This window comes from Trachurus japonicus, chromosome 17 (assembly GCF_045865225.1).
Source record: "Trachurus japonicus isolate A0001 chromosome 17, Traja_1.0".
Classification (NCBI taxonomy): Eukaryota; Metazoa; Chordata; class Actinopteri; order Carangiformes; family Carangidae; genus Trachurus; species Trachurus japonicus.
In genome coordinates, this window is record NC_140923.1 from 33,538,627 (window position 1) to 33,556,533 (window position 17,907).

Below are 17,907 nucleotides of genomic sequence, written 5' to 3' on the forward strand. Positions count from 1 at the left end.
TTGAACACTTCTCTTATTTAAATTCTTCAGATACTCTTTCTGGTGTGCATTCCTCTAAATCAGTGGTTTCCAACCTTTTTTCCTCAAAGCCGCCCCCCCCTTGCTATTTTGTGCCATCCTTATCCATCCTTATTTTGTTTTATTATATTTCGTTCTATTTTTATTTTGTCTTTATGTCAATTTTCCTTTGTTGTGTCATAATTGTTATCAAGTCCCTATAAGCAGGTAGGTTGTATGTAGGTTTTTGTTCCTATTGATTTTGATTGATTTGATGAGTTTGATTATCCAATTGGATGTGTTATTGGAATTTTAAACTTTCAATATGCACAAATCTAATTTTGATAACCTCACAACCTCAGAACAAACAAAGCTCTGTGGACCCCCTGACATCTCTGACGCCCCCCTGAAGGGGGCCCGGACCCAAGGTTGGGAACCAATGTTCTAAATAATCTTTTTTTTTGGAGGGGAAAAACTATGCCACATCAGTTTGCTTTAACCTGGAAAATAGACAGATAAAGCAGAGTGCACACTGAAATATTAGCACAATGATTTTGAATAGGCACATTTATTTAGTAGGCTATAGTCATGGAGCAGACCAGTGTTTCCTCTAGGATGTTTTTTAAGCCGGGGTGCAGGACATCACCCTCACTTACGATCTGCTGCTGTGCTGCGTCCGAGTGCACAGAGAGCAGCAGCGGAGTGGATTTTAAAAAAAAGAGAGAGAGAGTCAATAACGGAGAAAGAGCGCTATGCGGAGATGAATGAACGGAACGATATCGCAGCTTCAGGTGCTCGTTCATCGCCGTGGTGCTGCTGTGGTACAGCGTGTGACTTTCTGCTGCACGTGTTACAGTCTATGGTTCACAACCCGACGGTGTGTTGTACCTGTCGACGTATTTACGTCATCGACGTAATCGATTAGGTCGATTAATCGGGACAGCCCAGTGTGTGCTATCCAATAAAAGGCAAAAAGGCCAAAAAATATATACTTTAAACACGTAGAGATTCCCAATTTTTCGAAACATCCCAAGAAAAACCTGTGGAATCCTTTACCTGTTAGAGACGCATATGAATTTGCCTTTGACCAACTGACAACAGTGACTAATGGTATCATTAAAGTCACATACCTGCAGGAGTCCCTATAGTAAATGACTGTCACTGGCTAACGATGGTGTTTTGAAAAGCCATGAAATCATTACAGGCTGCAAGTTTAATTTCGGCCCAGCAGACCACTGCACCCATAGCACTGACAGTAACCACACATAACTGTCGGCATTAACTTTTAATCTGCACCCACATAAAATATCATGCCCGCCTTTCCTGAGATTATCTGTTGCACCGCACTTTTAGAAATGGCTACTTGTGGCCATTTGTTTAAGTGTATTACAGGGATTAGAGCGAAAAGCACATTGGTCTTTGTAAAACAAACACGATTACTGCATTTGGGGGTGTTCATTAAGACGCCAGACGGCTAATGATTTAAGATCTTACCGCAATGATTATTACCACATGCACATAAAGGCTAACTTATAACACTGGCAAATGGGTCGGGACAGGGAGCAGCAGCATACCCGGCTGAGAAAAGCTCTTGCCTGTCTGTGTGTGTTTGGTGTCGCTGTGCAGCATCCTGTAAGTTTAAAGCAACAGATATTATCTAATTGAGCAGGATCACATAATCCACTCGCACTGAAGTCAAAACCTCTACAATAACACAGCCTTTTTAGAGCTTCTTTTCATTTCCTGGTTACAAGGCAGACGGATAGGACATGTGCAGTGCTTTTTTTGTGCACTTCCTCTGATCCTTGTCCAACCACAATGTTGACATACGAGCACACGGTCCTCTTAACTAATTGCAGATGACTGCACAATGCGTCCAGCAGAACGGTTAGAGCGGCGCTCTACAGCTCGGACAGATGCTTCCCGTCAAAGCACTGAAAGAGGTGCGTCCCCTTTTGGATGATAAGGCAATAACCTCACGATCGCAAGGCTTGCTCACTGAGATCAGCTTTATGAGGAGCTATTTTGCATCTGCTCTTGATACCCACTGACCGTGTTGAGTATATGTTTGTGCCCCTAGTAAATTGACACATTAACTTTTAATGAGCAAGCATCCACCCAGTCTCCTGGAACACCTGCTGCAATTTAGGCTCAGTACACACTAGAGGGTTTACAGATCTTAACCAATGTGGGAGACCACAGACATGGCAACACGTTTAACAGATTTGTAATATTTCAACTGTAAGAATTCAGTCAAGACGCAGGGACCACACATTGGGTGTTTGTATTGAACGTTTTCAGAGGTAATTCCTGGGACTTGAGTACTCAGAAACTTGTGTGCAAAACAAACATGAAGGTGGACACTGGTAATCTGCTGGCACATGATTTATATTCTTTGCACCATGAGCTGGGAGTGACAGTCCTGGTGGGAAATAAAAGTGCAATCGTTTGTCTCAAATGAGGCTATTGCAAGCTGATGCTACAAGCTAATGATATTGTTATTTCTACACAGGTGCAGGGGAGTGGGAAAGCTGGGATCATTAGAAATGTCATTTTCATAAATACTCTAATGCACCAGATACTGCTCCATATTAACATTAACTGTTCTCTGGGCTACGTAGTGATGTTTCCCACTCAGCTCGTTCATTAGCTATTGTGGGTTTTTGCTTCCGGAAATCAGGGAGACATCGATCCAGTCAGTAAGATTAAGGTTATATCTGTAAACCCTTCACACTACGAGACCACTCAGGCAAATAACCGGTTCAGACCAACATGGAATTGGGATTGGCCACATAATTGTAGGAAGGTGTGAATCAGACCCAAAATGTGCCCAATTATCCACCAGAGTGCTGCCCGCATTCAGGAACTAGTCATCTGTGAATGTGTCTGAATGTCTAATAACCGTATGTTATTCGATACGAGTGAAGTATTGATCATTTCACCTCTCTATGGCAGTAACATCAGTCAGACAATCGACAGAACAAGTCAGAAATGTTATAGAAGTGATTGAGCTGTGGTTACCTGCTGGCTTGATTGAGCGGAGGGTACCAGCCTGACTTGGGTCACCCATTGCTGCAGCGTGGTGGAGTCGCTGGCCTTGATCAGCAACGGAGACACCGGGAGTGTAGAGTGCAGAAGGCTCCTGGCAGCGTAAACGACACCGTCGGCCTCTATCCGGAAGTCAGAGGGGTTACTGCATTCAAACCGCAGCGCGCCACCTCGGCCACAGTCGAGAAACCTCACTGCAAGAGAGAGAGAGATGGATTTAAGTTAAAAATTACCAGGGAGAGAGAAACTTAGGGGTAAAAAAATAGATACATAAACAAAGGGGGTGGAAAACCGACAGACTGCCAGCCCGCCAGACAGAGAGACAGACAGAAGGTCCACAAAGGTTTTCTGATTCTCCTTCCCGCTCATACATTATTCACTTCAAGCTGTGCCCCTAAGGTATTGCTGAAAACAGGTGCAGTGGAGGAGAGAGTCAGAGAGAGAAAACTAAAGAAAAAAGGGATGAGTTCCCCTTAAGGGCTATTAAGTAGAGTCCGAAAAACCCTAAACATACATTTAAAACCTGACGTGTATATTAGACTGTCTAAATGACTCTGTGTGTTTGGGTTTGAGAAGTTACATGCAGTGTGTACTGTACAAAGATGTTAAATTCAGATAGATAAGTCTTATTTCCTATCCAGCTAAGGCCATTGCATGCCAGCTTTGTCCCCCATGACGTACAGGGATGGCTTCCACGGATGACTACCTATCCTCAGCACCTCGAGAGACAGAAGTAAGTGCGTGTGATGTTTATTTCATCGGCGTGTTCACACGGAAAACACACCGAAAAAACCAATGCGCACATACAGATACTGCAGACAGGCTGCTCATGGGGGCTCGAGTCCCACCGGTGCCTCAGTGGCAGTGGTACAACACCGGTTCGTGTTACAAGTGAGTGACAGTGGAGCACAACCTGCGTGGCTCAAACATGTACACTACACACACACACACACACACACACACACAAACATACTTCAGCACCTACGAGGCTAACTGTGTCATCCTTTTGTATGGATATGTTTCCCTGGCAGGCCCACCTCATGTTTATAGCACACAAAACAGCATAAAGGGAAAAGATAAAAAAATTCCTCCCGGCCTCAGAGATCACAACGTTACCATATATTGTTTGTGTGGAGGCTCTGCTGGTGCCGCTTTGAATTATTAAAGCAGATGTGGAATTACTTAACAAAAGCCTTGAAGAAGGGTGCCTAATCTTCCTTTGTGCTGCTACCTTGGGGACCCACTGATGTCTTCAGAGGATCATCTGCAGTCTGAGTGCATCGAGTTCCTCTGGGCTTGGAGGAGAGGATGCAGTAGATCAGCTTGGGGTCTAAAGGAAGTCATACATTTACCCCAAGGCATAATTTAATATTATCGCCCACGCATTTGCAATCAATTCTTCCAAAGTGCACCACAACCTACCAACTAATAAATCTCTTAAATGATGACAGGGGTGAATTTGACACTTTTTCTTGCTGCTTGTAACAACTAACGGGGCAAATGGTTTCAGACCCTTGGTTTCAGCACCACCAAAGATGTACCTGAGCAAATAGAAGGCATAGTGGCTGAATGCAAGACAGCAGCAGGAAAGGAATGGCAAAAGACTATTATTGAAATGAATGTGAGAAAAGAGTGGCAGAACCCACATACCACAGCAAACTAGTGTTTTTGAATAGAGGGACAGACAGAAAAAAATATGAGGTTGGCTTGGGAGAGTTTGGAAATTGGCATGCAGTGAATTCACAATGTATTCATCCTGATGAACGGAAATGCAATGTTACTGTACTTTATCAAAACCCAAACAAGGAGAACAAATTTCTGCAAGGACCTTGTGCTGCATCCCATTGCAGCCTGGTAAAGGATTTAAACACTGACAAAAGAAGAAAGCAGCAGTGCAATCTGGAGCCTTTCTTCCTTGAAGAATTACTATTCATCTAAATATTGCCTACAAGGTGAAGTGGCATTGCCAGGGAGACGGCGGTTCCAATAATGAAGACAGAAGATGACAATATCTTTCTTCTATACTGGAATACATTTGATATTGACCTTCTCCTTCCTGGGTGCTCCTGTTCAATTACCATTGACCAATTAGTTTTTTTTTCTCTTTGAGCCTGGCAAAGCTGACATCAGATAGATGACTTTCTCTTTCCGACTTCCTTTGCCTCAAAGCCAGCCACCTGTAAACTCAAAGCCTTGAGGCAATCAACCTAGCCAGTCCAAGTCAGCAGATACTCAGACAGAGCGAGAATACAGAGCAAGGGACTGTCAAAATAACTCACAGTACAGCAGGAAGAAAAGTCCATAGATTTAAGCTTCACAATGTTGCTGGTGGGCAAAGTCTCACCGACACCATTTGCGATTCGTTTGCTTGGATTAAGGAAACCACGCACTGTAATCCAGCAAATCTAGGTGGGGCTGGAACAATCAGTGGATGACTCAATTGAAAGAAATCGTTCCAGCTCTTCAAAGACCACAATTTGCTGCTGTTGGGGTTTATAGACCTTTGTAAATTAAACATTACTGTAGTATTTACTGTAAACGGCAAAAACAGACAAATCTAAGACATCACTTTGGGTTCAAGGAAATTGCACTTCATAATATGCTGAAAATAAACACTGCTGATGATTTAAATTAGTCTTAGTTAAAATATATGTTGCTGGCAGGGCCGAGCGTGGGGAGCTGTAATGATTAAAAGGAACTGTCTGATGGTTTTGTCTACGGCTGCATTCTTCCATCTGTACTACTTTGGCCTGTTCCTCCTCCCTCATTGTATTTAGGGCATTCCAGTAAGCATTTTGTCAATACGTCGTAACTGGACACCGGTAATGTAACAATCGCTGCCAAATTTTGGATTCTGACATATTGCCTTTCTGCCCCTCCAAGCTGCAGCCCATGTGTTTTCATTTTCTGTCCTGCTGGCACTTTTGACTATACATTTTTGCAAGTGTGTGTGTGTGTAGTTGGGCACTTGACAGCAGTGTTCCCCATGTGGGTTATTTTAGCCTAAGCCTCTCGTTGAGCAGAGCTCCAGCTCTTTAACACTGTCTGAAATTTAGCCATCAGGACACCTCAGAGAGACCCTTCACCAGTCAGCCTCCACGGCAATCGCAACAAAAACTCCCTGCAGGCACCACCATTTCCAATGATAATGAATAGGAATGTCCAGCAATGTGCCTATTCATTTATCAGACAGACTCTGGTGGCTTATAAAACCACAGAAATGTGGAGTGTGGCTTAGCTTAAAACCTGGCTGCTTCGACTTATCTATATCTAGATGTATTGGCTCCCCAAGGTATGGGGCTAGAAGAGATCTTGGCTGCCACACCCTATCAGACATGTCGTCATGGGCACAACGATAAAGGCCTTTGGTTTGGACAGAAATGCCGATGCAGCAGAGGGGAATTGGGGGTTGGGGTTAAAAAAAAAAAAAGAAGGGGAGAGAGAGAGAGAGGGAGAAACAGGCCTGTCAGCAGAAAGGCCTGTCCAACTAATGCCCTGCACCGGGGCCCAAAATTATCTCCGACTCAATGATCCTATTCACGGCTTAGATGCCCCCCCTCACTGACAAGCAACACAAAAACCCCGGCTAACCTCTCCGTAGTGCCAGAGTGCCTCGCTATTGTCTGCCTCATCACGTGATAACTCTAACTCAGACAGACACAAATAGTTAGAGAGAGAGAGAGAGATAGGGTAGCGGCAGAGAGAGATACATTTAATTTGGAACATGGAATGCCGACTCTGTGACCGCACAGACGGAAAAGAAAATGTTCCACAATCTCAGCTTTTTACGCCTGCCTGTCAAATACAGTGGCTGCAAATGAGCGGGCTGAAAGTCCCTCTAAATGTGACAAGACAGAAACCTCTCATGTGAGATCATCCCAATATACCGTCATTCATTTCTGAGAAGTGGGGTCACTGACAGTTGAGAAATACTCAGCGTAGGTGTTTCATCAGTAGCTGCGGATAAATGCAGACCCAGGCAAATACCCCAGTGGTAACCCCCCCCCCCCCCCACCATGATACACCCACCCCCACCACCACACACTCCCACCCACCCCTACCCTGGCAAACGATACAACACCCCTGACAAAATGCATTATTCACAAATGAATGTGACCAGGTTTAGTACAGTGGCCTGCACTGACGATGAGACAATGCAATATGAAGCGGAGGCTCCAGCTGAATGTGCTGTGTGAGACATCCATGCCAGCACCACTGTTTATAAGATCCTGTTAAGCCCCAGTGGAGCTTGTACTCTGGTACCTCAATTCAAACTGCTGTGATATGAAATTCTAATCCCGTCCCAAACTGGGGAGAATATGCTAAATCAAGGTCAACAGTGTACACACTTGGTGCCCAACCACAAAAATATCCTTCACAGCATATTCTAATTGCCCAATTATTGCACAAACTGCTAAAAGCACAATACACTAATGTTTTTTTTTCCCCTCTTTCAGAAGATGACTGCTTGCTATGTGTAATTGTGCATGTATGCATACGTATTTTTTTCCTTTCCAGCCGAATTTTTTTGTGTGATGCTATTATTATAAATGCCTACTCACAGCTTCAAGGCTGGTAAGTAAACAAACACCATTATGCAACTTATTACATCCTATTTTTCACAATTATCACCATTTTCAAGCAGATGCTTCAAATGCGAAGATATTTTCGTACGTATATCTTTCGGTGGAATCTAACTGTCTGATGTGATGCAAACCAATACATTTTTTTTCCTATTTTATTACAAATATAAAGTCAACCATGCACATCTTAAATCTAGGATCTTAAACTACATTTAATTCTGTCAGGACTTATGTCAATAAATCTGAGGGTCAATCTTAGTATTTGATGAACGTTCCATCACTCATCTGAATCATGACATCTCTGAATGTCCGTTTATCCACAGAGGCTGAGATGCAGAGATGAGATGGAGGTATGTTTCTGTTTTTAGGAAATCGGGCATTCTTCAGAGAAAGTAAACAGTTTTCAGCTGAAGCTTGGATCTGGGAATGATGATACTCCCTTTCACCAGACTGAAGCCCTTGAAGGCGTTTTACTAATGCACTGCACTTCAAACGCGCAAAGCATTCCATGCATTTATAGCTGCTCCTAAAATATGTAGGGGATTTGCATGAAAAAAACATGCAATGTTTGTACTCTGTTCAGTGTCTCGAGCAATTAAGAAAACTAAAGAGGAATTGCATCAGAGCATAAACACGTTTAACAAGCAGCTGGCTCATTTTCCTAGCTTGATTGCAGTGACCATTCCCCCAGCACTTGCTTTGTGCAGTTTATGCATATTGTTGGAGCTATTTTTTTCTTCCTAAGACTGCTGCTTCAATTAGAGAATTATGAAGAGGCCCTCTACAAACATATTGATACTACCTTCCCTTATCACACATACCCACATTGGTACACACACTGAGAAACATAAGCACCATGGATGTGTAAGCGGCTAGAGCCATATGAGCTTACTCAATCTCAAACACAGAGACTTTTAAGCTGCCTTGATCTAACAAACTGGCCCTTAGGAGAGGGAAACTAGTTTCTTTCATTTTGATGTATTCTTTCTTTTCTTGCAACACTTACATTTACATTAGCACATGGTCATTTGCTCTCCCAGGATACAGGACCCCCCCCTCCCTCCCTCCTTCACAACTATTGTATTCAAAGGACAATTACAAGGTACGCAGACTCCCCACCAGACCAAGAGTCACCTCCATTTTCTTCAGTGTCAAAGCTTCTCCCCGTTACTGTTGAGCACAAAAGGCTTTATGTTGTGTCTCAGAAACGATTAGCCTCAAGGAAGCTACCATCACCCTCTCCACTGGCTGTCCCGTGCCGACACATCAACTTCTTGCTTTGCAGATACCTGCTGGGTTCGTAGCAAACAGCTAACCCAACGCAACCGACTGCTGTGATCTTCATAAACCGACATTCAGTAAGAGCCTCTTATTCCGGTGGCAAAACAGGTTTCCCTGCGAAGAAAAAAAAATGCGTCTTGACAGCTCGGCTCTTTTGAATAAGTAATATTTGGCCTTTGAAAATTCGCAATCTCAATGGCTTAGTAGTGAAGGGGGAGAGCACAGGGGGACATCACAATTATTCTTGGGCCTTTGTTGGGTAAATGAAATGATTCTGTGTTTTCCAGTACAATGACAGCCGAGCATTGTGTGGATTACTGTGTCACTGGAGCCAAGAGCTGATAAGGCTAAGCTACATCCTTCTGCAGTTATCAGCACATAGCTACTGGGACTTTGTTCTGCGAGTTATTGAGACGAGCGGCTTGATACAGAGGTTTAAGTGGGGTATTAAACTGACCACATTACCAGGATGTCAAACACGCTCGCTCTTTATGTCTTTCAGCAGAGCTCTGTGACCTCCTGCAAATGCTTACAGGTGAAGCTCATTATGAAAAGCCCTTCATTAATATACTGGTAAATGAAACAGCTAAAATCTGAAATGCTGTACTGATTCAAAGAAGTGGGAAAAAGGAGGGCGGGAAAAAAAAAAGCTTACCAGTATTTTTCAGTCCTCTCTCCTTCAAGTTTAGAGGACAATAATTTTCGAAGAAGTAAACTTGAAATTAGAAGACTATAATAGTGTTTAGTGCTAGGTAAATGTCACCATAATTATACCAACAAAGCTTCCTGCCTCTAAATCTTGAAGTCTGCAGTCTACAACGCCCAGCTGGCACAGTCTCTCACATGTAAATCAGGGTGCTATGAAATGAAGTGTTCAGCTTCACACCCATACCAGATATTCTTTGACATCCTTGTGTCTTCTCTTGAAAGGTCAGTGGGTTTTAATTGCTCTATATGTGATTATTCACCTTAGAACTGCAGGAGTTGGTCACTTTGTCCGTTCTGCATAGCCCTTAATGATTATCGAGGCGAAGAAGCCAGGGATGGAGATGAGGAACAGGAGCAGGTAGGAATAAAATAAAGCGAGCTGCGAGGTTGGAGGCCAGAGGCAGGTCGAGACACCGAGATGCCTTTTAGAAGATTGTGAATAATAAGCCATTTAAGGTGTCCACATGCATCACTTTTAGTTGTTCCTGTATTACTGGGTCATTCTCTGACCGCACACCACAGTAATACACATTTTAGTAAATGCTCCACCGCACCACACATCCATCTTTTTGCTGTGCCGTGGTGCTGCTGCTGCAGCGCTACAACGTCTCGGGCACTTTCATCCAGACATAAAGTTAACTCATGTTCGAGGCTTTGTGTGGGTGGAAAAAAATGACCATAAATATTAAACGCTGGATATTAATCACTTTCAGTTCTACTGCGATCATGAAAACAAAGCCACTTACAGAAATATTACGCAGCCAGATTCACTCAGAAACTGGAATATTGTTATAAGTAAGAAAACCACATCCATTTCACTGCCTTTACACATTTCTAGGTTAAAAGCGTGCAATAAACGACTGTCGTGGATTAGATGAAAGAACTGATGGTATAGGATTTTTTTCTTACACGTACTCTGAGTTACAGACAAGTATAAAAGCAAAGCAGCTATAATGGCTTCATCAGCGGATCACCGGGAGCCCCCATGCCCCCTGGTTGCGAGCTGATATTTTCTGAAGAGGCTGATCACGAGGGCCGTGCACTAAAACTGCCTCAGTGAAACCTGTAATGTGACATTATTAGGTCCTTTTGATCTCGAAAGCACAGACTCAAAGCTATTTAGTTCTTCTCCTTGATCATTTCTGTCAAAATACCATCATGAAAATCAAAGAGACAAAGAAGGAGGCTGTGGCCAGTGTTGAGGTAACCTCTGCTGGCATGTTCACTGAGTCCTCTAAGATTTTTTTTTTTAATCACACCAGCAGAGCGGTTCCTGTGTCTGATTTGTTGCTGAGAGAAGAAACATAATATATCTCCCTGGCCAGAGCTGTACCAGCCATTGTTCCGGAGAGACAGAGCTTTTAGTGGAAAAAAACAGAATAGGTGACTTATGCAATGATGTCAATGTCTCATTCGGCTTTCACCGAGTGGAAAACTAATAGTGTTAAAATCATGCATAGTTAGGGTGTGCTCTCCAGCTCCTCTGTCTCCGGCTGTAGTAAATATTATCTGTCAAAACGCTGCCCGCCAGTGCTATGGCTCAGCATTGGCACGGCGTCTCTCCCTTTTTAACTGAGTCAGAAGAGCATGTTTATGGAAATTATATCAACAATCACTTAAGGTTGGTGTGTAACAAGATACTCACTTACTGAGAATGAGAGCAGAACTGTTATCACTGCTGAACTGCTGGCGTCTGTGTGGTTGAAGATGACTGGTGCCAGACAGAAACGCTCAAAACACCAGTTGAGCCGCCATCACCACCACCCTCTTCTAAAACCCTGCATGCTTTGGTAGCGTGTGTGGAAACACACTGCATTGATCAGATCCCGACCACTGATATGTTTATTATTCATGCCGTGAAGGAAGAACAAAACGGAAGCTGTGCATTCAGCCACATTTTGGCACACAAATTGATTATTATGCTACAGGAGTGCACATGGGATGATACTGAATAGATAAATATGTTTTCATAAAAAAAAAAAGAACACTGCATCTTTGCAAATATAAGATTCCACATTGGCCATCTTCCAACACACTTAAAAGACAGACAGGACATCGAGTGGGAGACAACAAACTGTACAGTTCATTAAAACTTTGATTTGCACTAGACAAAGGTTGTGCAAATTAATGTCGAGTAGACAAAGCCATTTCCCGGGAGATTGACCACCAAGGATGCAATTTGTACGTTATCAATTCTGATGAAATTAGCATGGTTGTGTATTAGGATGTGATTAAATTCTGACAAATTGTCTAACCTCTTGTGTCATTGCTTGACACGGAATTCATTTAATGCTGGGAGGAAGAACCTCCAGCCATCGTATATAACAATAACCACCATGCGTGACGGCAGTAGACGCCTTCTCTTCCTATGTGACACACCCTGTGCTATGGCTGTGAGGCACATACTAATCCTGCACAGCCTCCAATGCTCCCCGTTTAGTAATAAATGTAGCCGTCTTGCTCGCCTCACCACATTTAAAAGACGTCTCTTATTAGATGGTCCTGAATAAGCCACAAGAATGGCCAGCCAGAACAAACACAAAGGCAGGAGCGTTATGTGCTCGTCAAGGAGAAAAGACAGAATAAGATGAATAAAAGTCGGAGTTGCATGCACCACTTCCCTCTGTTTAGTGAGTCATATTCACACATTCACAAGTGACTGGTATAGTCAAGGCAGCCTATTGCAGTAGGTGTTAAAAAAAAACAACATACATAAGAAAAATATTAGAAAAAAGATGTAAAATAGGAAGTTAGTGTTATTTCTGTGTTTGGAGGAGGCGCAGTACACATGACACACAAAGGAAGTTTAGTTTTTTTTAGTTAATTCTATCTCTCTTTAGTGTTGCCTCGGTGTCTTCAGGCTGTTCTTGAGTGATGCATCCCTAATGATTCTCCTTCCTCAGCCTGGCTATAAGTTGTTAAGGTGGACTTGTGTTTATGATTCTTGTGAGTACATTAAGTTTGATGACTTGAGCAAATTCGCAGAAACCTCCCACTGTGTGTATCTTGAGCTGAGATCTAATCTGCCAATATAAACTCAACCACTCCAGCGGATGGACCGTGGCTGAATAGAGTGGATGTACGTGTATGCAAATAGCAATTCAACCATTTTCTTAATGATGATGACTCTGTACTAATTAACAAGACAGTGATAGCTCATGAAAAAGGCATGATTTGTGCAGCCTCTCTGCCTTCGTAAGGAATAATACTTGTGCCTGCTTTCCATAGCTCAGTTGTCAATCAAACCCATGCAAATGACTAGCTCAGGTAAAGACTGATACGGTCCACTGCATCCAATTACAAACCTAACCACACACACAAACATGCCATTTCGGCTCACTTTTTTTTCTTTACACGCACACGTGGATGCATGCGCATACACACACTCATATGGTTTCCCTTTATCCAACTGTGTGCTCAAAACATAAGAGTGCAGCAATTTGAGCCAGATTCAGAAAGTGAGGGATTTTATTCAACAGAGAGTGTCTGTAAAAAAAGGAAAAGGGGATGCACTCACCTACAGCATTAGATGTAAAATAAAAGCTGTAGACGAATGCATGGGGATCTGGGACCAGTTCTGGGGCCATTATGTCATGTGTAGCACAGACACAAGTTCACACCGAGTTTTCGAGAACAAAGCTAATGGAATTCCAGCTTCTCTGCCTTTTCCTTTGGAAAAGATGGGGCACGGGGAGAAACAAGGAGAAGGCATGTGAATCCTCTTTGGCTGAGAAACAAAGCGGCAGACAAAGGAAGCTGAGGCTGACAGCCTCTGGAGAAGACTGTTCTACTGTAAGATTGGGGCTGCTTCAGCATCTCTCTCGAAAATAAAGGAGAAATGATTTAGTGAGCCATTTGCGCACACGCACAAACCATATACTGTATGTTCTGCCTTACCACTTACACAAACATCTATATGTTGTACAAATCTATGTTCAGTTATGATGGTAATCAATTGAAATTTTCCTAGATGGAGGTGGAAGAAAAAGAATGATTATTTTCACAGAAAAAAAATATATTAAAGAAAGAGGAGGAAGACAAGGGGAAAACACAGTCTAATCCTTTAAGTGCTTCTTTTTCAAGCTAAACAAGGCAAATGAGTCATTGTGGTGGGTAGACTGTTACAGTCAGCTATCAACCATCTCCTTTTTGCTCTCTTGCCTTATGCCACACATCACGAGACTCTTGAAAACCTCTCTCTTTAACCTATTGCTATGAGCAAAACAAACCAACATATGGAAAAAGCGAAGGCTTTTGAGTCACTGGGTGTAGAAACCTGCTTCCCCTGAAAGGTTGGGGTGAAAAGAAAATGTAGGAAAAAAATAGTGCATTGTCAAAACAATGTGACAACAAGGAAAATAAAGCCTCTTCAAAGAGACGGATTAGGGCAGCTGCCAATACACAGGGTGTGCGCGTTTGCCATTGCATGTTTGAATCAATACGTGTCAAATTCTTCTTGAAACACAATTAGCTTCTGCTTAAAGAAAAGGACGAAAAAACACACAGAAGGAAGATTAAAGACAAGACCAATGTTCCTCTCAGAAGCTTTCATATCTAACACATACGCAGCCTTTCAGACACATGACAGCTTGTTATGTGCCGCTCCACTCGAAGAAAGCAAACAGAGGAGAGGAAAGCATGCGTTTGTATGAATTTACAAACGGCGTCTTAATGTGTCAGCCGAGCTTATCCCTTTGTACTGCGCTGGTTCCTGGAGCTATCAAACTACAACTGAAATGCCGAATGCATCTTGCTACTAACCTACTTTGACCTGCCTGACCCTCCCCCACACACAGTTAGAGCTCAAAGGAGATCAACTGCATGGAACAGAAAAGGGGGAGGAGGCAGGTTGTTTCTATGGATGGATGGAAGTCTAACATCCATCTGTGCAAAGCAATTAATTTCTGTATCTTAAGGCTGAATGAATCATTTTCAAATTGATGGCACAAACTTGTATACGTGCAACACACAAAGAGTCTATTTAAAAGCTTTCTTTTGAACGTTGCCATTATGTAGACTTTGAGAACTTGTTTATCTGATTCGGATGAAAGCTGCCGTGTTGTGATACAGGCATCTTGTGCACAACTCAGAGTTGTTATTGATCCCTGTTACTGTTTTTTTATTTTTTATTTTGTCTTGAATGCAAAAGGTTCAGTCTCTGATGCTCAACGTGGCATCAATTTGTAAGAGAGAGACATCTCTCTATTAGGGCCCGGCCACTTTCATATGCATGGCTTCTTTTTTATTTCTGAGCAGAAGCAATTTAACACAATCCACCCCGACAAATTGACATATTGCATTGGAGTCTCGCCTTCGCATAATTCAGTGTGAGGGGCATTAAAACTACACAAACTATTCGATAATTCAAAAAAAAAAAAAGTTTTCTACTCCAAATGTCCTATATAAAGTTTGGGGAATGTGAATGCACCACTGCAATCTAAAAAGCCGCCACAGTGAACGGTTCATACGGCGTAGATGAAGAACTCTCATGATTTCCCTTATGTGAGCAAGATCTGTGTGAAACATCACCGACAGAAATGGATATTACAGTCCCTGCACTGTAACGGCTCCCCAGTGAAAATGCAACATCAGGTGTGAACAATTAGTCTTGGCATCAGTCCAGCACAAGGAAGTGTCTCCTCTCACATGCATTATGTGTGTTAGGGGAACAGTAGAGCATTACCATGTGGGGAGCATGGCAGTGTGACTGGACTCTGAGAGAGGAGAGCCCTCTTACTCCCATGTAATCAGCTGAACTGAGTGGGTTCAGAGAAGGATCTGTGCAGCTGTGCTTTATTACAGACACAATGACTCCCAGATTAGGGGAACTGGAGGGGGGGGTGGGGGGGTGGAGGATCATGGGGGAGTAGGAGGAGAGGGAGGGTGAAAATGACTCCAAACACATCTGTCCTCAGTTTGTCTGCAGTATAACAGCAAACCACAAGCATGGCCATGTACAAATCTGTCTCCATTTGGAAAGGCCGCCTGCGGAAACGTTTCCAGACCTTGGGTTTTTAACACGAGGACTCGTGGGAATAGTCTGTCGCCTCGCAGTGATAGCGGTGTTCGTCAGGGTCACAGTGACATCGACAGCGGTGGTCGCAAACAAGCAGGTGGCACAAACATGTGAATCGCTGTCGACAGCTCCCGGTGCTGTCGTGTGGTCTCTGCATGTATCTCAAGGAAACAATCAGTCGGGCTTTTAATCACGACCCTTTTATAGTGAGTGATGTGCCGTTTCCCTGCTGTTTCCATTTGTCTAGTTTTTTTTTTTTACTTTGAATGTCACAAAAGCTGCCTGATCTGTTACTAAACAGGGTAATTGTTCCCTAATTACACAATGCTTTCAGGCTAGGGGCTGACGGCGCATCTACACAGTTGTGAAGTGGGCTTTTAAGCTTCAAAAATGCACGCAATCATGGTGCCTCCACCTGAGTCACCCTCGCCAACCCAGAGAGAGAGAGAGCGAGAGAGACAGATGAGAGGGAGAGAAGTGAGGTGCTATGTTTGGTCTGTGCTGTCCTATCATTCTGCTTCACTGGAACCTCTCAGGCAAACAAAAAAAATGCAGGTTCACAGTGTGTTATGCCAACAGAGGCGAGATTCACCAGGAAGACAACCCACTGCCATTAAAGCTTACTGAAAAGCCTTTCTATCCCCCTCAGAACAGCTTACGCGTAAGGAGTGATTAAACATCAAACCACACTGTTGCACCCTAATCCACCACCCAATTCCTGATGTGCCGCCCTGTTTGTCTTGCTTTCTTCCTTCACATATACATAAGTAGAGACAAGTTGATTCCTAGTGCTATTCAGAATTAATCCCTCAATGCAAGATGTTGTGTTTGAGAAATGGCAGTAAGACTTCCTTACACACAGCTGAGAAGATTTTCCTTTGTTACAGCTTACATGCCAGTAAGACAATCTATATCTAACTTAATGAAGAAAAAGTCATTTTGGTTTCCACGGACATTCATCTACTTTTCCATTACTGGGGAAAGGCCAGAGTTGGGTAAAGTTTGCAACAACTGGCCCACGAGGTACATGATGCAGCACGGCTTCTTTTGTTGGAAATAGTTAGAGGATTAAATTGTTCCAGGTGGGGTCCTATTTTCTTTTAAACTCCTCTGCTAGGCCTGCAGGTATAAGAATAGCAATTCCTGAGACTGGAATTGATCCTATTTTTTAAAGAGAATGAACACACCAATGGAAACGGTGGGGGCTGCATCACTTGGTCTGTGGCTGGTTTTATTACTTACACTGCTTCTCATCTAAGCCTGTTCTCTCCACTTATCCACATGCCTCTGATTCACTGGAGTGGGCACAAGAATTATGTTTTTTTTTTTTTACTAGCTTAATCTCATTACTTTCATTGGCTGATAAAACTCTGTGCTAAAAGTAACCTCATTATTTATTGTTTCGAACATTGTGTATCTGCACCAGGTGTATGAGAATGTTCAGGTGGGTGGGAGTCCGGGGCTGGTGATAACAACAATAATAACACTAGTAATGATAATGACAATAATAATGACCTTTTATTTTTGTTGATTTTTTCTGCGGACAGGTTATGGCACAGCTGCTTATTAACCAATATGATCTCCTCCGCTACTCTATTTCCTCCAGGACCACACGGGACAGATCTGGCAATATGGACGCTCAAGATGTACGGCCTAATAACTCACATTATATGAATTCAATAACACATGTCTATGGCCCTGCATGGTTGTTGATGGGAGCAGTAAAACAAACTGTAATATCCCAGTGTGTTAGAACTGTTAATGATCAGTGCTGGGGGCAGATAGGCTGTAACTCACTGTCCAGTGTCCATGGCCAACACACTATACGCACACTGTAATGCTGATGCTAATACTACATGTGAGTGTCAACAAGGGGTTCCTTCAAAACGGGCAGACACAGCACCCATAAACAAGCGTCAGCTGACATTTTTACAGGCTTACCAGCTATGTGACGTCAGCGTCATACTTGTAGAGCTCTAAAAAAAAAAAACTAAAAAAACACCACAATATATACGCCAGCTTTTATTGTTTCCTGGGGAAAGCGTGACACTGACCCGTTCTGAAGGTTATTCATCAGCATGTGATTTGGCATCTGAGGGCAAATAATTAGTTAGGAGAGGTAAGGCTTTGGCAGGGCCGATGAGTGCAGCAAAATAAGGCAAACATGGCATGCTATGAGATCACAGGCTGCCGGCCAGCTGTGTCTGTTGATGCTGTGGAACCCTTTCAACCCCCTTCAACATATGGTTTGAATCAAGTACATCAGAGTCATAC

At 43.1% G+C, this 17,907-nt stretch overlaps 1 protein-coding gene across 1 annotated transcript in view; it reads right to left on the reverse strand.

The window, feature by feature from the left end:
• The window catches only part of cdh2 (cadherin 2, type 1, N-cadherin (neuronal)), a 63,866-nt gene that overhangs the window by 22,102 nt on the left and 23,857 nt on the right, over nt 1-17,907 (reverse strand). The window contains exon 3 of the mRNA XM_085805274.1: nt 3,019-3,239. Coding sequence (XP_085661400.1) covers nt 3,019-3,239 — 221 coding nt within the window. The remainder of the gene's footprint in view (nt 1-3,018; nt 3,240-17,907) is intronic.